We start from the raw sequence: 23107 nt of genomic DNA, 5'->3' as shown, positions 1-23107 counted from the left end.
TTAGAGAAATTTAAATTGTGATTCAATAAATCGTTTGGAGAGAAGTGTATGTCAGAAAGTATAATTTTTGATCATCATTTAAAAAATCATTTAAACAATTTTTTTGAAGTCTCTATTTCACCTCTAGCTTTTTGCCTCCGTCGATCATTCCTCCAGGTACATTGCAAGTAAAGGCGGGAGTAACACGCGCGTCTATTATGTCGTCACATTCCCATGCAAACGTGTAGTCATTAGCGGTGGGATTCATTACCCAGAATTTTCTAACACGAAAGAAAGAAGGGTCAGTGAAGCGTAAGAGAGACAAACGGGCTATTTTGCCAAGCTTGCATAATAATTAAATCTTACTTTATATTGCGCACCCCAACGCCGATAGATTCGAATTCAATGACCCGGGTGTTGGGGTCAAGGGTTGTTCCGGGTGAAGCACCTCTCGGTCCCGGAAGTTCCGGGTTTCTCCGGCTGCCTGATAAATAGTCGCTATCCTTGAGGTCAAAATGACAATAAGGCATGAGACTTCGCCCACGTAGTTTTAATACGGGACCTTGGACTTCTTCTTCAATATTCGGAATGCTGTACAAACAAAAGGTATCGAATGATATCTAATAATTAGTTAAAACGTTAATAATGCTCGCATTGTATGTTGGAGATCAAGGCTTTGAAATTCTTCCTCAGAATATTGTGCATGTAATAATAAATAGACATGATTTATCGTGCGACTTTCAGTTCATTTTGTCGTATCACATATAAACTGTCACCGATTGCTGCATAAAATGGTTCTTTTTATTTTTATCTTTTACATAATTTGATCACTAATTATCGTCCGGACGAGAACAACAGATTTACAAACGTTTATCATATAATTCAAGGCAAGAACGCCGGACTAAAAAATAGCATTTAAATTCAGATCTGCGAGGTCCGAGAAAAAAACAGGAGCTTCATCTGGACAGTGGAGGTTAGTACATTGAAACCCGGCAAAAACAATACTGAGAAAGGGATTTTCACCAAGGATGTCTTAAGTTATCTCAAAAATGCCTTGCCCCATATGTTACACACTTTTACCGTCTGTCCCACACTTGTTTCACACTTTCGCCACTTGTCCTATAATTGTCCCACACTTGTTCCAATTGTTTTTATCGCACTTCATTGATACTCTGACTTTCTGCCAAAGTATTATTATATCAATCGTATCCCAGAACATGACATGAATCGCACTTCATACGTTTACTTCCAACCATTTGCCCCGGTAAATGTAAACAATTATAATTTTATTTACATACTTGCAAAGAAGTCTTGCTTGAAATTCGGAGACTTCAATCGGGGCAAATCTAACAGTAAAATATTGTTTCTTTCCTGGTAAAATTTTCCCTTCGCTCGGTGTAACAGTGAAAGGAACGCTCATGCCTTCTTCAGCCAAAACTGAGGCAACAGTAGACTCCTGAGTTGCGCTTCTACAGATTTTTGAGAAAAAAAGAGTGACAATAAATTCAGTATTTTCATAAAAAATTTCTTTACCAGCAAGAAATTGACACTTTTCTCTACCACACCATTAGAGTAGGTCCTCAACACCTTTAGAGTGGATTTCCAACCTCTCTACTACCTCTTTAGAGTAGGTTCTCAACAGGGGGTAAATTTGAATCGCCATGGGGGTAAATCTGACAAGAAAAATATTCACACTTTTCTCTACTACATGAGTATGGTATCGGTGTCTTTTCAATGCATGTAATCAAATTCGACGTTGTGAACGTAGCAGAATACAATAATATTGGGATTACAATATCTTCTGTTACGTAATAAATCCTATTATGATCTTAAAATCTGTCAGTTTCAAAAAAAAAAAAAATCCTTTTGCGTGCTTTGCCTGTTATTATGTGAAGTTCACAGTTAAATTCAGACATCTACATCCACAAGGACCACAATTCTGCGTTGAAATTTCTTCTTCCAAGGCCACTTTCGACCAACGAGGGATTATAGGTATTTGTAGAATTATAAAAAAAATATGGAGAATAAATGCTGTAGACCCGTGGTAACCCCTAATATAGCGAGATCTCCAAAAGTTGAATTCAGGAGCATCGCTGTAAAATAACCGGATACCTGGTTATATAGCCACCAGACGATATATACCTAGTTACCTACGACCATAATATGACTAATTATACTAACCTTGGCGTTACGTTAGATTGGCGACTGTGTCCAGCTTCTGTACTCGCTGACGTCAGTCTTGGAATCGAGGGATTTTCCATGATTACCTTCCAATTGTAGTCAAGTTGAACTTCTCCAATATTATTCAAGAGAACACTGTCGAAGACAAGAAAAGAAAAATGACGTCATCGTGACGTAATGAGAATATTATTTTCACACAAAAAATTAAGATAACTCACTCATACACGCGAGCTTGGAACATGAGAGTATCTTTAAAGTTGATAATCTCAGTCTGACAATTGAATTTTGCGTAGTTGACGTTAGCGCATAGTGCAAGATCCAATGACCGAGAAGAACCTTCAATTACGGTATGCTCGGGTTCGGCCTCGGTTTCGACAACCTGAAACAAAGAAGATGTTGTTGCGAACTGGACCTATTGTGTATAATTAGCGAGTTGAACTGATTGGCATATTACAGGGTTTCCCAACAGATAGACATAAATTCAGCTGTTTTGAGGAAGGTACTCTAACTCCATATTAGTATTACGTCTATAACGGCAAATAAATAAAAGGACTTTTAACTATTTTTCAGAACTGTTGTTGCATAAGAGTTTGAGAAATTTCGAAACTGAAACGGCAAAATTGCACAAAATCGCAGAATGCTGCAGCGTGACTAGCGTATAATACATGATCTTATTAAAGCGAACAATGAATAAATATATGGATGTTAAATACCTAATTAGACAAATGTTTTAAGAAGTTTAACAAACGCCATGTGAAGGTGAATTATTAAATCCACTGAAATTTGGGTGGTATGAAAAAATGAAAACAATTGCTATCTGGCGAATCCTTCCATCTAAGACTAAAAACTTAAGTGAATTAATTACAGCAATTTGGCGAAACGATCAATCGGTCCACTTATGTGTAAATACAGTAATTGAGCATCGTCGGCGAGTCGAGAGAAATGTTAAAAATCGATTGTTTACATTAACTAAAATTCCGATTTACAACACGAATTAAATATCGCTTCTCTCGCTTTCGTCATATTTACATTTCAGAAACGCATTTCCCGTCGCATTGGTGGTTCAGTGGTAGAATTCTCGCCTGCCACGCGGGAGGCCCGGGTTCGATTCCCGGCCAATGCAACTTTTTCTTTTTTTCATTACCAGATGATAAATATACTTGAGCATATTTTAGGATATCAGAGACGGTCCTTCTCAGAATGTATTTACTAATACGCTAGAAACACTGATTCATTTTTGCAAAAGGGATTCTAACAGAAAATGAATCAATTGACGCGGTAGTCGGACTTAAGGGACAACACAAGACTGTTAGGAAAGCAGCTTGGCGAAAAAATGGAGGTCATCTGCAGTAAATAGGGGAGCTAAAACATCTAATTGCAAACTCAATACAAAATACAGATTCGTAGCAACACGTACGGAAGAAATCATAGAGATATATATAGGAGTAATGTATTTAAATTTATAAGAGATTTTTTTTTTTTAAAAACCGAATTTGAAATGTCAATATTTAATTAATTTGGACAAATGATGATCGAAAATTAACTCTATCTAACTTAAGAAAATGCGTTATGTATTTGACTGAACATATGCACCGGCATATACGCCACTTTCTGGATATTAAAATACATTTGGATTGAATCAAATTCAATACAATTGATCATTGTCTCACATTTTAAAATTGATTTAAAAGGCATTGCCCGATTTTACATCGTGTATTTATTTATTTATTTATTTTGACTGTTTTCGGTGGACGGGCACGTACTTGTACGTTTTAAACTTTTTATTAAGTTATGCCCATCCTCCAGGTCCTCTGCATTTTGTTTGCCCGTTTGTTGTTGCTTTGTTTCTTTCAGAGTGACCAAAATAAATAAATTGATTGATTGAATTTTAATTAAGTAAGGAATTGGGAATTAAAGTGTGGTGTCACCCCTCAAGATTAGGGGGCTGGTGTAGAAAAATCACTAATGGAGAGTTTTTGGAATGGTGCCACGGATAATGGAAGTTTAAGAGTCACTGGGTTAAGCTTAGAAAACCAGTTATATGCCATTCAGTTACAATTACGACATTGTAATTACGAATTTGAATATCGGTATATTATAAAATAGCCTATTCCTCGTCATAGTTAGGCAAACAAACATTATATTTGATATCAGATAAATCGAAAATAATACCGTTCAATCGGAAACTACCGTTCTTTGTAAAGTAAAGTATTCTTTGATCATTGTATATACACACTAGGGATTAAATAATGGTTTATAGAGAGAACGCGATTGGAAAGCTTAGATGAAGAAATCAAAGCAATGTCATGGAAATATCCTGTTTGTATTTCACACTAAGAGAAAAGCGATGGCGCCTGGACAATATATTTGCGCAGGGGGTAGTCGACGGGTCGGGCAGTCTGCTTTAACAGTCGAATGTAGGTGTTAAGTCGGTCGGTCGGAGTGTTCGCACGTTGTTTTACAATACAGTCCGACAATGCCTGACGCGGGGATAAAGTTCGTAAAATGTAGGTATATATGTTTGTAACTAGCGTGGTCACGATATACTGAATTAAATGAAAGGTATTATTAGTGGTAAATACACAATTGTTTATAATAATAATAAAATAAGCCATCAAGTCGGCAGTTAGAAAAACGTGTCGCAGACGACAGCTGATGTTTTAGGTGATGACTAGTTAGTGTCACCAAGTATATAAACTAAAATTCGAAGAATTTTTAATCAGAATCGTCAAAATTGAAAGGTAGTGGTTAGACATTCAGTCATGGTGCAACTAGACCTTAACGTTGAGAGGCCTTCGGAATTAATAGTCAGAGATACCGAGCACAAGAGAGCAACGGAACAAAATCACCGTGTAAACTCAAGGATTCCGATTTTTAGGACAGGCCGTCGATCGTCAAGAGAAGACAGGCTATCTCCTAACTCACTTGAAGTTGCTTTTTTGAGCAGAAAAAAGGGCGGTAATCCGAAACAAGTGTTTCCGAAGAAAAATCCTATGATTCGAAGAAATGCTAGCACAAATCTGATACCAAATTCAATGGATCGGAGAAAATCGGTACCAGAAGAAATGGTATTGTTCGAAAACAATATGGTCAAATTACCGACAGATAATACTAAGAATTTAAAGAATATCTGGACGCCAAAACTTAAACTTCTGGAAGAAGATTCAACAAAAAATGGCAAGCAAGGTCTCACAAAATCGAAAAAAGTCGCCTTCACAAAACCAAAAGACGAAGTTAGAGCTGACTTTTTAGAAAACGAGGCCGAGGTAAAGCCAGAGGACAAAAACGAATCCGAAAACAACAAGATGGACGTATCATTAAAACAGTCATGCTATGAAGACCAGGGAAAAGCGAAAACTGCGGGCACAGTTAGCATTGAATTCAGTAACAACATCTCATCTCAATATAGCAACGTAAATACTAGATTTGGAGCATTTCACTCGCTGTTGGGATTAATAAAACAAAGGGCAAGCCCGGTATCCTTATTTTCATTCATGTTTATGGGACGATCAACTAGAAATATTAAAGCGAGGTATGACACTCTTGAAAATACTTCGCTTACAGACGAAGAAAAGCCTGCAGAAATACAATGGATCAGTATAGACTCAAGGGAATGCTCTCCCACTCCGAGTGAAGAAGAGATTCGTAATAATACATGGGAAAACGCGACAAGTATTATTTATTTCCGAAATTTAGTTTCCGAGGCAAAAGAAGACATGAATAAACAATGCCATACATGGAGTGTCTTTCTAAACGACGACACTCAAAATTTGAGTGGGGAAGTCGTCGGGGAGATTCGTTCCATCATCGGTCAGGCACAACTTTTAATTTCAGAAAGATTCACTCAATTCGAGGAACTTGTTACAAAATTTGAGAAACCTACTCACGATTACGAAATTGTCACCTCAAACGATTTGGAAGGTTTTTGGGAAATGATTACTTTTCAAATAAAGGATATCCAAGGAAAATTCGGAAAATTACAAAAAATAAAAGAGAATAATTGGACTGAAATTGACTCAAAAAACGCAACTACAAGGAAGACGAAAAAATTGAAAGCGAGTGGAATAAAACCTCCAACGAAATACTCAAAATCACACAAAGACGAAGCAAGAAAGCGACTTCAAGAAGCAAAGCGGGCAATGCAGGAAAGAACGAAAAGTCAGTCTAATAGACAATTTACACAAGGAGATGGGATGAATGAAAAACTTATCATTGAATAAATGGGACATTCACCTAAAAATCGCCGATTATAAAATATCATTGAATTATACAAAGCCAAACATGATATTTAGATGTGACGTCAAAGCGTTATACGTATTTCAATCATGATGGATAGAAAATTTTAACTGAAGTGTACTTATATTAAATTTGTAACTTAAATTAGATTATCATACTTTTTTTTGAGAAAGAGTAAATTTCCAACACATTTACAAATTCAACTCTAGATATAAAATTTTTTAATGGATACAAATGCTATCTTCTGGAGTCCCTTTTTTAAAAATATTTTTATTTTTCAATGCGCTTCAAAATTTCTTATTCTGAAAGATAATTAATATACTTGAGAAATTTACAAGTGACCTATTCTTTTTATGACAACGAATATCTGTAAGCAATCTAAAAGATTCAAGCCTATTTTATGCCATTGCCCTATCTTCTATTTCCTGGATGCCTAACTAATAACCATACGCCTTTATGTATTCAAATAAATATTCTATCCTTCAACAAGTAAAGTTATGTATTGAACGTATGTCATATGGTCTTGTGTTGTGGTTATATTTTCATATTGAAGCATATTTTTATACTATATTCCATCGATATATGGTTTTAAACTTGGTGGTAAATATGTTAGAATATGTAAAAACAACTTGTTACTGGTAATTTAAATTGTAGAAATAAAAATTTTATTATAGAATATGCGAATCAATGCCTTTTTTTCGATTACCAGTACATGTGGGGTATTAGATTAGTTAGCCAGTTATTTGTTTCAGATGCATGGACTTTATTATGTATTTTGTATGTATATAAAAACATATTCTTACAATGATTTGAAATATGCTTTGATATTATAATATATGAATATATGATTCATTTAATTTGTATGTGTATTGGAAATGGTCAGCGCAACATTAGGAAGAGAAGTTCAAGTACTTTCGACAGAAAAAAAATCTCTCCCTCTCTCTCATTATAAAAAGCGATGTTGAACCGGGGCGAAACATGAAATTGAAAGCTAAAAGATTCTCTGAATTTGCAAAATTTTAGGGAATTTTGAGATATTCCACAATATTTCGGAATTATCCTAAACGGAATGCGCACTCATAAATGAACATAGGAGATTCTCTTCTGACCAAAGTCACGGCATTCACAATAATGTCGAAAGTTGCTTAAATTATACAGAATTATATATCGGTAACTCAAATGCCAATTGACGCAGGACTTGATGTAGTTCAAGTCCATACGATCAGTTAAACAGCCACAATTTCAGTTTAACTTACAAATATAAAGATAAAAAAAAGTTTGTGATTATCAAATTTGAAACATAAGCCAAGTAAGTAGAATGTGATTATTTACCTATCTATCTTATGTGACTAAATTTAAATTGCTACCAAAATCGATGTGACTCAAATGCAAGCCACACTGGAAAAATCCCATTATTCAAAAGTTTATATAACTACGAAAAATAACAAAAATTGCCTTTTTCTTTGCAGGTCTCGATGTCTTGTCATTAGGTTGTCTCTGCACATCAATCCATTTCACAACACGCAGTCTATCATCCCAGTCAGTAACCTGTCATATTAAAACATTTCAATGCTCAATCATACATGTTTCAAAGATATAGATTAGTTTTTATCTATATTTTATGATTGGCCAAGTATGAATGCAGTTTATTGTTTCAGTGAAATGAATATTAGATACCTATCATGCTTGAGAAAGAGTCAATCATAATTAAATGTTACCTGGTCCACGGATTGCATAAATTTGATTTTACTCAAACCACATTTCAAAATTGAATCTTTCAAGAATGTTGGAGAATCGGATATAAACGTTGCAGTAATATCTTTCGAACAACCTAAAAAAATTTTTTTTTGTAATAAATATAAAAATAATATAAAATGAAGATCCGGATCGAATAAAAAAGCTTCATGCAAAATGAGTTTCTGCTCTCTTGTAGCTGCAAACTCTTGACTCAATCTTATCCAAGAGTCCTTGTGGGACACATTACATGAAGATCCCGCATAACAAAGATATAATGCAAAAATAGGAAATATGGAACATCACACAATTCTGTAACACATGATATGAAATAGCAAAAAAATTAGAACATCAAGCATGCTAAAAAATGAAATGTAAGAAGATTGAAGATCATTATTTCTCAAATTGGGTTAATCGACTGTTTAAAAAAATGAATATTATTTACCTGGATGTAAGTGTCCAATCAAAGGAGAAAATTTCACCTTGTCATTTTCTGCCCACTGAAAAAAAGTTCACTAATTAAAACAAATTTATGCACAATTAATTTGTACGCTTTTAGCGTTAGGAGCGCCTGTCACTGCAACGTTGATCAATCTGCGCAGGGATACAGGTTCAAATCCTGTAGGCAAATAACTATGCCAAGGATATTTGGATTTAGCGCCATGGTATGATGGTTCACGTAACTGCTGGTTCATTACGGTCATCAAGTTCATACATCTGAAACAACTAACTGCTTACGGTAACTATTCCCATATCTAACATGTAATGGTAACGGATAAGAGTCCGCAACATGCCAAATTTTTAAGTCCCCTTATCAGCTTTTGTCTCATCTGGATAAACTGTATAAAAATTATATGAAATTGCATTTGGTGTGTGGCAAAAATTTTACCTGGAATCGTACTGTATCAATATCTGAGTGATTCTTTATAGAAAATGATCTTTCTTTTGCAACACCAACTTGACAGTCTCCAAATAACAATCGTTCGCCACGAGAAATAATAGGAGTAGGTTCTGGTTGTGATACAGTGGTAGTGGAAGGGTGTTGGTTGACGCTAGGATCAGTCGGAGCATCAAAATCAAATCCACCCAATCCAGGTTCATACAGGTTATCGAAAGTAACATCGTCCTGTTGATAAAATATACCGATTAGTTTATCAATACAATTTTAAATAAAATTTGGGGCCAAAGGAAAGATTCCAGATGAGGGTGATGATTGTGTGCGAATGGATTGCTGGACTCTGTCTATTGTAGAGTGTTCGGTCAGTAATGGCTTTTTCCACCATCAAGTCCATGTATCTAAACCAGACATGGGCAAAGTATGGCCCGCGGGCCAAATCCCACTCGTAGGGTAATTCAATCTGGCCCGCCTGATGCTGCCACAACCAAACTGAAACCAAATTTTGATGTTTTAGCTAAAAATAACCCAAAGAATTTGTTGAGATTGAGTTAAATTTAGTTTTGGCACAAGGCTTATTGTTTTCCACTGTTGTTTTAGTAACACTGTAAATATTTGTGCTAATGATTTGGTTTCTGCGAGACTAACTACTTATCCTTCTTCTATGCATTTGTGCCGGCGGATCCGTATGCATATAATGCAAGGATGCTGTAGCAAGAGTAAAGATAACTATCCTAAGTGATTCAAGAGTCTTGCTGCACACTAACACAAATATATTTCTATAAATCTTCTGCAAAATCTTCTGTAAATATTGTTCATGAAATGTAACTATTTACGTCACACTTACATGGCCCGCCAGTCTAGGTGGAAAAAATTTTTGGCCCCTGGTTCAAAAACCTTGCCCACCCCTGATCTGAACCAAATAACTAGTTAACTATTCCTATACACCAGGGTGGTCCAAGATTGGCAGCCCCGCGGGCCACAAAATTACTTTTGCATTGTTCGCGGGCCACAATAGTGCCAAGAACGTCGCTCGTTCAACTTCGCTAGTTGCCTCATCAAGCTATAACTAGGGCTGGGCATTTCGAATCGAATATTCGAATCGAATCGAATAGTAAATTATTCGAATCGGTTCAGAGCTAAATTTCGAATCGCCGCCATCTTGTTTTTATCTTTCCGCTAATGGTCGAGGTGAATTCCCCAATTTTTTTTTCATTGGAGTCATATTTTTTCAACGAAATTCTAACATATGACTATTTTCTGTAGTGAGTTATTGATAAAACGTGTTTGTTATTCTGTGTGAGCGCTCAGTAATCTATCTGGGTGATTTATTATATGTCTTCGGTAATTCATGTGTTGAGAGGACCAATTACTATAATAAAATCGCTTACAATTATATATTTTCAAGTATTCGAGATTCGATTCGATTCGAAAAATATTATTCGATTCGATTCTGAAATCACAAGGTATTTGAAAATGCCCAGCCCTAGCTATAACACTAATCAATTCAGTGACATTAGGGATGCAACAATATGTCAGAAGATTTTTTGGTTAATTTTATGACGGAACAACACAAAATGCGATTTTCTAATTCCTCTCCAAATGTGACGCGGGCCACAGATAATGAAGCGGCGGGCCACATGTGGCCCGCGGGCCTGGGTTTGGACCACCCTGCTATACACAATATGTACTGGTAACCGAACAATAGGACGTGGTCCGCCATATGACAAAGGGTTTTTTAGCTTTCCGTGCCTCGTGCTTTCCGTGGATATTTGTGAAAATCATATTCCCAATCAAATATTTCAGTGTAAATGATAATTTCAGACATAATAGTCCATGCTTGGTTATTGGTATATATTTTGTTAATTTACTAATGCATGATTCGCTGCTATTATCATTTATTGTCTCAGTTCTTTGGGTATTTCAATTGTCGCCACAACTGCGCTCAGAGTTCAGTGCTTTTTTCCTTGCTTCTGAGTAAGTGTACAAGACTTTTTTTTTAAATTTGCATGGCAACTGTACTGCCTACTCTCATCGGAGAAAAAATCTAAATTCACATAAAACTAAATATTTCACAAACCTGGAATCCTTCGCCAAACAATTGAATTTTGTTCTCTTCAAACAAATTATCCATGACCGTAATTTTGATTTGTCCGTTGTATATTCTACTACATTCAGGTCGGAATTTGACGTCGAAATTTGCGGATTCTCCAGGTTGTAAAATAACACTAGTAGTGTATGGTACTTGTGCTGGAAATAGTTAGAAATTGAATAATGAATACTTGCTTGTGTATGATATATTGGTGAGTTATATATTTCATTTTCAAAGAAAAATTCAGCAGATAAAATGTCTCACATGGTTGTCCTGGAGGTGCAATTCGACTGAGTAGTTTGGTGCCATGATAAGGAACGAGTGAAAATGCAAAATCAGGAAGATAGGCGGAATACTCAACTTCTTGTGTTTCATAATCATTTATTTCATCACCTTCACGAAATTTAAAAAATAATTCACTGATTTTTTAAAATCACGGACATGATATTGTTAAGTTTTGAATAGTAATTTATGAAAATTATACGAGATGGAAGAATTCGCTAGACGACTATTAGTTTTTTTCATTGTTGTCAGAACTTGCAACAAATTTTAACCCTTTCCGTGCGGTGGGCACGTATACGTACCAACGACAAAACTCGCTAGATCGCGGCGGGTACTTCAAGTTACCCATAGTTTTATTTAGCAATCGGTCGCAAAGTGTTGGTCTAGTTTTTCCGGGTTTTAGTTTATTGATAAGGGGTCTTCTTCGAGATTAACATAAGCGACGGTAAATCTCGCTTTCGTTTACGACGGGAATTTTATTTGCGGCGGAACGAGGGAGTGATTTTGAAATTTATGCAAATTTCGGTGTTTTTTAAGTGGTAATAGAAGACATATTATCCCTTCCATCTACCAAAGTATTTTGAGTTAGATCACGAAATTGCTACAGCAACATTATGCTATTGTTTGCCAACCACGAGGCGGTGACAGTAAAGGATTTAGCAAATATTTCTATTTTTCATCACGGTTTGAAGTTTCAACTCCCAAGAAAAAAAAATGCCCTTTTTCTATCCGGTTTGTGACTCAGACCACCACTTTTAAAAAAACTTTTTTGTTTAATCGCCAACTGCAAGCTCTTTAAAAAAGTTTTCTAACGAGCCGTCAGTGGGCAGCAGAGGATCATTAGTTTTTCATTAGTCGATCGATTAGTTGTGGGGGTACAAATGCATAAAATCGGCGTAGCAAATACGATTATTTAATAAAAAATAAAAAACGCATGGAAAGGGTTAACCAACTCTGAATTATGGGTGAATGTATGTTTTCTTATCTGCATTGGTATTATTAGTAATCAGAAACTATTTTAGATAATGTGTGCGACTCTACAAATAAACAAGAATTCAATATTAGGTATAAATCTTTTTCAACTAAATCATAGCCTCTTACGTAGCAGTGAATGTCTATATAGAGCCTTGTTCAGAGTTCAGAGTCAGGGTTAAAAATCGCTTAATAAAAATTTGTAGCATTAACTTACTTTCTTCAGTAACCTGTTGTTCCATTACAATGTTAACTTTGCTCGGTAGAGTGCCTTCATTAGTCAGAGTAAGTGGTAGATTTTCTTCTCTACCTAGTAATTGTCGCTGATATATCAAAATAGGATCTCCAGTTTTGTTACGCATGACTGGTTTCGTTATAGAAACTCGTGGAAGATTGCCTTCGCCGGTGATTTCAAAGAAAAGATTGCGACCCTTTGCCACAGATGACGGAAGACCATCTACAGCAGCCTATGAATAAAATGCAAAAATTTTTAACATAAGATGGGGAAAATCATTAAATGGATGTAAATTAGCTGGTTGCAAGTCATTTATAGGGTATTTATATATACCGGTACATTCATAAATGAGATGTTAGCAATATGGAGAAATGAAATACTGACGAGTTAAAGAACACTAACCTCAAAAATACATCCATAAGAATTCATTGCTGGAGGACAGAAAGCTACAGTAGCATGTACGAAATGATGAGGTTGAATTTGTGTTTTCGATGGTTCGACTTCATAAATATCATGAATCCTGGCTGCGACTTTGTTTGAAAGTGGCTTCACTGTGAATGTGACATCAACAGGAACCTAATGGAAAACAGGAAAGAAATTATTACCATTTTAGCAAAAATATGTTTATATCACGGTAAATTTTTCATCAAACATCAAAGATTTCCAAAACTATGCAAGGCTACCCAAATATTGATAAAAACATGTCAAACTTAGACTTTGAAAAGACAGATCTGAATAGAAATTTCAAACATCCATGTGAATAGACAAATAAGAGGAACAAAGCTGTAAACAATCATAGGCATGGCATAAGACAACAGTCGTTAGTCGCTAGCTTTCTTTTTGCCAAGATGATTTAGATGCAATACTATTAGTGTTTACCTTATTGGTATTTGATATCTTGAACCTAGCGTAAGTTTTCCTTCCAACGATAACATTACTGAACAAAAATTTATTATCATCTTCACTGTAAACTCCACAATTACCGAGCAACTGAAACCAAAATAGAAATATATAAATCATAGTATGATGGCCTAGTGATTGAAGCATATTAAACTTAACTATGTTGGCATGACAGGCCCAGGCTAGGGGTGCAATAAAGTGGATAGGCAATGCCGAACCTAAAAGATTCTGGTTCTTCCAAAAATACCATCTTCTTACAATCGTTCAGATATCAATGCCTGTACAGTCCATTGGTGGGAGCTAAAGGCATGCACCATATAATAAATCAATGAATTATAGACACACAGTATTCATTCAGGCCCAGGATCACCTCTTTACCCGGGGTGTAAAAAAACTAGTAGGCAATGCCGAACCAGAAAGATTCCGGACATTTCAAAACTAGCAGCTCCCCACAAATCACTAGATGTCAGTGGCTGCTTGCGCAATGCCTTGTACAGAGCGAAAAGTATGAATAATCGCCATATACAAAACAAATGAAATATATACAATATTATACACAGTATTTAATTTCCTATCAAAGCATATTTTTTAATTCTTTGACAAAACACGATATTAATGCTTTCGTTTGAGAAGAAATAGTATTGAACTAGAACAATTTTTCTTAACTATTTATGATATTCGTAAAACATATACCAGTAACTGTGAATTTGGAGAATAGCGCACTGCTATTTACATCATTTTTTCATAGATGAATTTAATGATCAACAATAAATTTCAACATTCCTCATTTTTATTAAACTTATCACGCTACTCATGTTCATTTATTTATCATATGATTTAATTTTGGATATCGTGATTTTCGCCAAGTTGAATTTTCGGGGCCTACCTGCATTGTGACTGAATAATGGTATCAGGAAATATCTATGAAATGTAAGAAAAATATAATTCCTTACATCTTTGTTGTGAATGTATGAATGTAGACTCTTGCAAATACGATGTTCTTCGAATATCATGGTAATATCACGTGTATTGATGCTTGGTAGATTACCTTCAGCTAATAATCGATATGGTATTCCGGAACCTTGGTCAGCAGGATCCCGATCACTGATGTCGAGAGCCAAAAACTAAAATAAAATATTATAATTAAGTAAACAAAATCTTTTTATCATCTATCTGACAGATCGTAATCACTAAATTATATAGATTAGATATAGGTAGATTGAGATAGCATGTCAATATTATACCTTCCTAATAACAGTAGGTAATAACAGTAGGTATCATTCAGGTATCAGACACTCCTTGTACAGGGTCTTGTTAGGAGCGTAAGGCATGAATAAGCACACAAAAAAAAACAGTTCCAAAATTTCCAAATTTTCTTTCCTACAATATATCTAAAAAAATACAAAAAGAAATTACTTCTTCAGATTTTCCAAGATTTTCAGCGACACAATCGACTGTAACTGTCTGCGTTCCACCAGGTAATATTGTGCCAAATCCAGGATAAACAGTGAAAGATCCAACAATTAGACGAGTCTGATTAGCACCCATGTCTTGTCTCACTGAAGCTGTCCTGCCACCACGAGCTAAAGAAAATATTTTTTCAATTTTAAAGATTTTGAATGATAGATTGATATAAAAATTGAGTTTGATGTACTCACCCACAGATCGACTTGAACTAGAACCGTCTCTAGATTTAGGTTTTCTACCTCCGAGAACGATTGGTCTAGGTCGAGCAATCGGAGCTTCTCGTACCATTTTGGTGACAGTGTACTGAATAACACAAAACAATTGGTGTTCAGCGGTTGTGTAATCTTAGTGGTTTTAGTTAGAAACTGAATTCTATGAGAAGATTAAACACAGTTTGTGGGACCAGTCGCCCCACAAACTGTAAACTTTTCCAGTTTATAGGAGTAGTTAACCAGTAATTTGTTTTAGATGCATGGACTTAATAATAGTTAATTTGATCAAAATATTTCAAGGTATTCAATGTGTTGAAACACATTTTATTACATTTGTGCGAGCGAATGGAGAATATAGAAAAATAATGCATTACATTGATACGAGAGCTAGCAGTAAATGAAGATTCAAAATTATACTAAATTAACATGAACATAATGAAAACTGGTTAAACAATATTTTTTCTGCTTGATCGAGAAAAAAAGACAATTCACCATGAAAAAAGATATTTACCTTGAAATCAAATTCCCCTTTATTTTCAATAAAGAATGTGCGAGTACGTTTGGCGTTGAGAATCATTGGTCCAAAGTTGATATCAGTTGAAGGGAAGATATTATACTTGCTGAACACACTACGAACCTAAAATTAAGAAGTAATTATGACTTTATTATTTGTATTTTAAATTCTTCTGAGTGCATGTATTAAAACAATGCAAGCTCAATGATTTACAACCTATATTCTATGTCATAAGGTGAGATTACACATGTAGTGCTTTTACAATTGAAGGTCCAAACTTCATTTCTGTAATTTTGGTAATTTTTCTGAATTTCTGTCCTGTGTGCTTGTCCTATGTGATGTCATTTTTTTAAACTACGGTTAAAGCACATCTATCCATACAGAAAATCATTATACCATTTTAACCCTCTATAAGCAATCATCCATATTTTTGAAATGTATAACTACAATGCTTTAAAATGAGTACTTACTGAGGTAATGCTATTGAAAATAATATAACGGAGCAGGTGAAAGGTTGCATGACATTAAGAATGCCCAATATATGCAGCCAAAGTTGATTAGAGATTAGCTCATTTCCTCGCTTGCAATGCAAAGTCATATTTTTTTATGACCTAAATAGCTCTCGGGATATTAGTGACTGATAGCTTCACATAGAATTCGCCAAGCAAATCCATTTGAAAATTTTCAAGAAGGCCCATAAAATAAGCTATAAGAGAAAACACTAAAATAATTTATTCAACTAAACGCTTACAGTAAGTTTGATAGGAATTGAAGCAATTATTTCTCCTCCATCACCAATATTTGGTTCAATTACTTGGCATCTTAGTAACGGTAGATCATTAATTGCGACTTCAGCTCGAGATTTGAAGACGACTTGAACCTGAAGTAGTAAAAATATTTGTTGAAAGTTTGTGGAAACTTATTTTCAATAAAATCTAGTCACAAACATGTCATGAAATAACCAGAGTGGTTTTATTTTTTTTATTTTTTAATTATTGCAAAGTTGGTAAGTAGAATTAATCATATGAAAAACCTCATCATCTTGTACCAATACATGTTGAGTATAAAATTAGCTAACTAGTTAATCGCTTCGCTGTAGATGCATAAACTTGGATGGTTGTCACCAACTAGTGAAAATAATGCTCCACGAAGCCCAAACATGCAAAACTAATCTTGTCTTATAGGATAGAAGTTTTATATTTATCCCAGTAGAGAGGAATGAGACGACTCAATTATATGGTGAACCACGGCCTGTTGTTTGGTAACCAGTTCATGGAGGGCATGGTAATAGTTAACCAGTTATTTGTAAGATGCATGGACTTGAAAGTTATTAATAAAATCAACATTTAGCTTATGCAATAAAAAAAAATATTATGATGTATGAGCATCATACCTGAGTTGGTCTGTCATTAGGTACTAGTGTACCTTTCTGCGGTAAAATACTGAATAGTTCCTCCACAGGAGGGCAGTTTGGAGCAGATTGTTCGAGTAAAAAGCTGAAATGAAATGTCGATTATACTTAGTTGTAAATACTTCACAAAATATAAAAAAAATTAGAAATATTCAAAAGATAAGTCTTGCGCCTGTGGAATAAAGATCAAGACATTATCATGGATAAAAACTGTTTTTACAACTCTAATTTCTCTCTGAATTGATACTGGTCAGACTAGGCAAAACTGAAATAGCAGAATTTGGTCTACAAATCATAGCCTACAAAGAGTGGACAAGACGATAAGGCATCCCTCTCAAATAGTTTTACGGTACACCCTCTTGTTCATTTGAGTGAGTGCATTTTTAGTTCATCAGGCTTGAGAAAATAAAATATTGAAATAGCAGAATTTGGTCTACAAATCATAGCCTACAAAGAGTGGACAAGACGATAAGGCATCCCTCTCAAATAGTTTTACGGTACACCCTCTTGTTCATTTGAGTGAGTGCATTTTTAGTTCATCAGGCTTGAGAAAATAAAATATTCACACCAGAAAGATGTGGAAATCAAACAAAACAAACAAAAAAATATCATCTTTTTCACAAAAATATTTCTCTATAAATTTAATATTCACTGATAATGGTGAAAACACAAAACTCACCAAAATCCGATCTCATATCTTCCTTTATTTTTGAGAGAACAAGTTTGTTTTGATTCATCCATGACACGAATGACACCAAAGTCCAATCCTCCATCTGCACCTTTTGGAAAACTCATATCTAAAGCAACATCATATGCTTCTGCTGTAACTTGAACATTTTCTGTCTGAACGAGCCCCATAATGTTTTCTACATCTGAAACCTGTGAATATATTTGAATTTATTATTAGGAATCCTTAATTTTTCTCCATGAGATTATTTCGCTCAAAGCAAGGTCGCACCCCCGAAAAATAAAATAAAAATGAAGTAAAAAGGAACAAGGGATTAAGGCTCCCAGTTTGAAAAACCCTGCATTGGAATAAATAACAACACAAACCTCAAGTCTGATGGTCTTCTTCAAATTCATTGCTTTTGTAGCTCTGAAATGCATTTGAAGTCCGAATTCACATCTTGGTTCAATAACTCCAGAGTCTTGACTCAAAGAGAAATCATCTCCCATATTTTCCATTCCTGCCACTCTCCAAGCAACTGGTAACATTGTACTATTGCGAAGAAAAAGTGTCTTGGTCTCTTTGCGATGAAGCAGTACCTAAACAAGAAAACAATAAATTGACTTTGCTTCATCATCTGCATTCTTATCGGTGCCTCGAAAATGTCGTGTCCCACTTATCCCGCGTGCCCCATTTTTCCTGAGAAATGTGGGACAAATAGGACATGTGAAAAAGTGGGACACAACATTTTTGAGACACCCCATTTTTATGAGATTTTCATCAATGTAACAACGGTTTCCAAATTCTTGATTTCCTATCTCCCAGGATTAATATGAAAATTCTATCATAAGTGATACACATGGAGTGTAATAGACAGAAATATTTTAGTTCATCATATTTTATCAAATTTATTAACCTGAGTTAGGTGGTGGTCACAGAGATTGGTATCAAAATCTAATCTATGATTCATTGAGCTTACTACTACTACACCGTGGTACCTACATGCTTTCTCTCCATGAAATGAATCATATTTTCTGGAAGATTTTTACCTTATCAAAGTGCAGATGTTTTCTATCGAGTTCAACTTCAGGACGGACACCATGACAAGCAACATTGAAACATATTGGTTCAGGATTTTCTCGAACACAACAAACCAATGTATCAACAAATAGACCAGATGTCTTCGGATATGCCCACATTGATAATGGCTAAAAATTAGAAGAGTGTGAAGAAATGAAGTCAATAAAAATATTTGACGACAAAGAATTAATAAGAATATTGTTTATTAAAAAATAGTTTGTTTTGAGAAATTAAAAGTAAACTTTATTATGTTGGTATCTACTTTGCTCTGAACAAGACCCCAGACAAGAAGTTATTATTATGTATGAAGCTATGTATCATGTCTTTGGAGACATACGAATCTTATCCAAATTTCTAACTGAAAAAACGATAAAATTTCACCTTTGTTTCCCCAGGTTTAAGGAACATATTAGGAGGATCAAGTAAGAACGTTGTTCCACTGCTATCTCGTTGATAACAGAAACTAACGTCAGCATTTAATGGTGATGTATTTTGTATGAAAATTTTTTCCATATTTTCTGGGTATCTCGCCTCCTTGTATCTACATAACAATTATAAAAAGTGTTGAAATGCTGAAAACCCCAAAATTTAAAAAGAATGAAACAATTTTAGGCATTCAGCACTGGCTACAACAAAAAAATTGGTTGAAAAAATTGAAAAATAGAATTTTTCCTAAATGTGTCTCTACTAACAATTCTTACATAAACATAAATAAATAAATATTGAAATCCATAGAGTCAGGATTTCAGACTTGGTGATAGCCAAAATTTTTCACAGAAACATAAAAATATTAATGATAAACAAGTGTACTGAGTGTTCTTAACAGTCTATAAAAAAGGCCTGCAAGCAAAAATTTTTTTTCTGTCAAAATTCGATTTCCTCAGAGTTCAAAACTTTGGTTGGAGTCAAATTTTTGTTAACATGGATCAGAATCATATTTATAGCCAACATTTTTTTCATCACAGAGTCGATTGTGTATTTTCCTCGCTCTACAATCCAGTTTGAGACAACCTCACAAAATAGCAATCAGGCATTTAGAATACAACATTTCACGAATATGAGTTTTATAAATACCTCTCTCTTGTCTTTCCACACAATAGTGGTCCATATTCAAAAGCTTCATCAGAGATGACATATTTTTTCACAGCTGGTTCATCAGGTCGAGCTCTAGTTTTTCTACGATGTGGAAAGACAATACGAGGTTCTCTGCTTATCTGGAAGCAAATCATGAAAATATTTTACAAATATATATCAGGTCAAATGTTTTTTTTTATCAAACTAATATAAATACGCTTGATGCCTTTCATATTTAGCTATCATTTCCTAAACTGAGAGGTTCAAAACTTTCACACTTGATTATTCATCGTTTTGTCTACTTAAAGTAAGACGTTTTGAAAAAGACAATTTACAATATAGCCGTTGTAAGTAAATTTACTTTATTTAATGACTCGGATGTATTTATTGCTTCTTTGAATAGTTAAAAAATTACCCAAGTCAGTATTATAAAAAGTAAACGAATATCCAGCGGATCCCCTAGGTTTATCTCACGAAGCCCTGGAGCTTCGTATGGTGCACTTTGAGAACCTCTGCACTGTGGACATCGGGTCCACACAACAAAGTATCATCCTAAAAATTTAAAAAACTCCTATAGTTACACTTACAGTGGGGAAAGAGCAAACTCCTCGACAAAACAGTTGATATCTTCTCCTTGTTCCTGTTATTTCAAAATTTAATGTCTGATCAAATTGACCGAGTTCTTCAGAAGTAAATCGGATACGAAATACAGTTTCGGCTCCAGCAGGGACTACCCATCTAAAATGGAAAAATAGAATGTTAACAGTAAAATTAACCACCACATTATCTTGATATTTCGTATTATATCAGGAAAGGGGATAACTTGAAAAACGATTTAATCATATAACAAATCTGATCATCTCGTCCGATTACTGGTCCAGTTCAGGTTTGGTAATAATTAATCAAAAATGGGAACCCACATTTGGGCACCAGTAGACAATTGGGCGTGGTCGTTTAGAAGCGGCAGGTACATAAAAATATGCAACGAAATTTAGGGTTAGTTTTGAATACAAAAATAATATTTTCAAGATTTATAAATACACAAGAATTTATCAAAAAATTTATATCTGATATATTATGTTGTAACTTAACACCATAAAGGCCAAATAGTCTGGGACAAGCTTGGTACTGAAGCCACTGAAATAAAAAATAGCAATACCGGAAATGGCTTAGTTTGATGCTTTTAAAATCCGCTGTTCCCGCCATTGACGTAACATCACCCAAAACACTGCTCTGATCAGCTTCTGATCCAGGAGTAGCAGGCATAGGTGGTGATATTTTTCCACCATCAATAGAACCCTTGCGGCTTCGTCTCGGTGACGATTTCCTTCCAGACGCACGTGCATCTGATTTATCTTTCTTTCCTCTTCTGCTAGATGGCAGTGGAGGATGGTCCTCTTTCTTTGATTCTGCACGGCTCGCAACTTCAAGAGGGCTTGTTTCATCCCCGGCTGCGGATTCAGAAGGCTCTTTTGGACGATCTTCAATTCCGATGTTGGGGTCATCTGGGGACGTTGACACGAAATGATAATGCTGACTTGGGTCAGCAGATGGTGGCTTCCTTTTGACTGGATAAGGCACGACTGAGAAATTTGCAGGGGGTGGGATTGGTGGCCCTTTTGGCCCCAGACCGAGCCCATCAAGAACCTATGAAAGTATCAGAAAAATTCACAATTTCAATCTCCACTAAAAAGTTTTTTATTGTTGTAGCCAAGTAAAATACATTAAATTCATACCTCTTCTACTGATGGTAACTTTTCATCGGCCAGTAACTGGTCACCAATTTTGGCGATGTCCACTGTTGTGGTGTCCACTATTACATGTGGGACTCCATCCTTATCTATTTTACCTTCTCCTCCGTCGGCCTGAATAAATAATACTTCGGTTTGTAAAGAGAAAAACAGTTGAACCTAATCTGTAAAATACCAAATACCTCAAGCATTTTTTCTCTTTCCAATTTCTCTCTTTCAATTCTCTCATTTTCGATTCTCTCCTTTTCCAGTCTCTCCCTTTCTTGCCTTTCTCTCTCTTGTCTTTCCTTTTCTCTCTCTTTTTTGCTTGCTCTCTTCCCAGAAGGAGGAGGTTTGTCTTTTCCAGTAGTGCTAGCACCTCCGATAGTCGTGCCAGCTGCATCGTCATCAGCCGCAGTGACTGCTTGGGACATGGTGCCCTCGGGGGTCGAAGGTCGGTTCACCGAAAGTGAAGTTCGGTCCCAAAATTCCAAAATACCAGCAATGTCACGTTGAGATGCTTCGAAGGCTTTGAACCTATAAATAAATTTTTTTAACCGACTTGTGGTAGTAACTTCCATATAGCGAATATTTTCCAAAATTTGGTATCAGCCGCTCTAAATTTCCTCAAAACTTGCCATACAGTAATATAGGAAATTGGAATAAAATATTTTTCTGTGTTCACAGATATCTCTCACTCATGTTTATAATATTGATTAATTAATTAATTGATTAAAAAATAGAAAAATTTTCTTTTCCTTCAAAACTCAGTCTGAGATAAACTAAGTTTCACCTATTTTGAAGCATTTTTTCCATTTCCAGGGCTTTTTCATCTTTTATCTCATCCGGTACTTTGTCTCTCATTTCCTCAGATGATGATGGTCGATATTTATGTTTCTTTCTATTGACGGTAAAACAAAATATTCACAAATCAATTCATTTATATGGATGATTTTATCGTTTTCATGGCATGAATCCTTCAAAACGAAAAATCAATCTTCAACTAGCATTTTTATAGCAATTATAATCATACATAAAAAAAAAAAATAAACACATGCAGAAATATATTTTAGTAACCAAGATATGTTGCAACATATTCTTTAAGCAATGCTCAAAATCAAAATTTATTTCCTACTTTTTGTCATCAGCAATTGAATCTGGTCTATCAGTTCCTCTTGAATCAGGTCGCTTATCGAGCATATCATGAGAGGAATGTCCGACCATAGCAAGTGAAACAACGGTTTTTAAGTTTTTCTTATCTCCGCCACCAGTAACTGATCCTGCACCAGCTTGACCTTGCACAGCAGCAGTTGGTAGTTCACCATGTTTTCCTAAAATAAATTTAGCGAAATTGAATCAATTGAGGGGTAAAAAGGTATTTGTTAAATAATAAATATATAAATTTAAAATTAAGTACGGATAAAATAACCATAAAATCTAAATGTG

The 23107-nt window shown here is 35.1% G+C and overlaps 2 protein-coding genes and 1 non-coding gene across 4 annotated transcripts in view; 2 read left to right on the top strand and 1 right to left on the bottom strand.

Annotated features, from left to right (window-relative positions):
• The window catches only part of LOC120341339 (hydrocephalus-inducing protein homolog), an 87575-nt gene that overhangs the window by 31747 nt on the left and 32721 nt on the right, over positions 1–23107 (bottom strand). For both annotated transcript variants that reach the window (XM_078119678.1, XM_078119679.1), the window contains 31 exons: positions 22797–22992; positions 22455–22562; positions 21865–22198; positions 21668–21796; positions 21091–21578; positions 20519–20669; positions 19932–20071; positions 19239–19398; positions 18827–18985; positions 18164–18376; positions 17790–17989; positions 17093–17195; positions 16451–16579; positions 15697–15822; positions 15165–15276; positions 14923–15089; positions 14460–14630; positions 13486–13596; positions 13009–13182; positions 12589–12838; positions 11382–11510; positions 11106–11275; positions 9020–9256; positions 8576–8630; positions 8115–8227; positions 7852–7944; positions 2379–2539; positions 2161–2295; positions 1278–1448; positions 346–570; positions 122–260 (listed from right to left, as the gene is read on the bottom strand). In XM_078119678.1, coding sequence (XP_077975804.1) covers positions 122–260; positions 346–570; positions 1278–1448; positions 2161–2295; positions 2379–2539; positions 7852–7944; positions 8115–8227; positions 8576–8630; positions 9020–9256; positions 11106–11275; positions 11382–11510; positions 12589–12838; positions 13009–13182; positions 13486–13596; positions 14460–14630; positions 14923–15089; positions 15165–15276; positions 15697–15822; positions 16451–16579; positions 17093–17195; positions 17790–17989; positions 18164–18376; positions 18827–18985; positions 19239–19398; positions 19932–20071; positions 20519–20669; positions 21091–21578; positions 21668–21796; positions 21865–22198; positions 22455–22562; positions 22797–22992 — 5249 coding nt within the window. The remainder of the gene's footprint in view (positions 1–121; positions 261–345; positions 571–1277; positions 1449–2160; positions 2296–2378; positions 2540–7851; positions 7945–8114; positions 8228–8575; positions 8631–9019; positions 9257–11105; positions 11276–11381; positions 11511–12588; positions 12839–13008; positions 13183–13485; positions 13597–14459; positions 14631–14922; positions 15090–15164; positions 15277–15696; positions 15823–16450; positions 16580–17092; positions 17196–17789; positions 17990–18163; positions 18377–18826; positions 18986–19238; positions 19399–19931; positions 20072–20518; positions 20670–21090; positions 21579–21667; positions 21797–21864; positions 22199–22454; positions 22563–22796; positions 22993–23107) is intronic.
• Positions 3213–3283, top strand: Trnag-gcc (transfer RNA glycine (anticodon GCC)). Its single transcript has one exon. It is a non-coding gene; the product is annotated as a tRNA-Gly (tRNA).
• LOC144431917 (uncharacterized) lies at positions 4786–7248 on the top strand. Its single transcript, XM_078119680.1, has one exon. It carries the CDS (start codon positions 4923–4925, stop codon positions 6378–6380), a length of 1458 nt encoding a protein of 485 aa, XP_077975806.1. The 5' UTR covers positions 4786–4922; the 3' UTR covers positions 6381–7248.

This window comes from Styela clava, chromosome 14 (assembly GCF_964204865.1).
Source record: "Styela clava chromosome 14, kaStyClav1.hap1.2, whole genome shotgun sequence".
Classification (NCBI taxonomy): Eukaryota; Metazoa; Chordata; class Ascidiacea; order Stolidobranchia; family Styelidae; genus Styela; species Styela clava.
This window is presented reverse-complemented; position numbering and strand designations above follow the sequence as displayed.

Coding starts and splice junctions, on each gene's coding strand:
- LOC144431917 (XM_078119680.1), top strand. CDS start 4,923: ATGGTGCAACTAGACCTTAACGTTGAGAGGCCTTCGGAATTAATAGTC.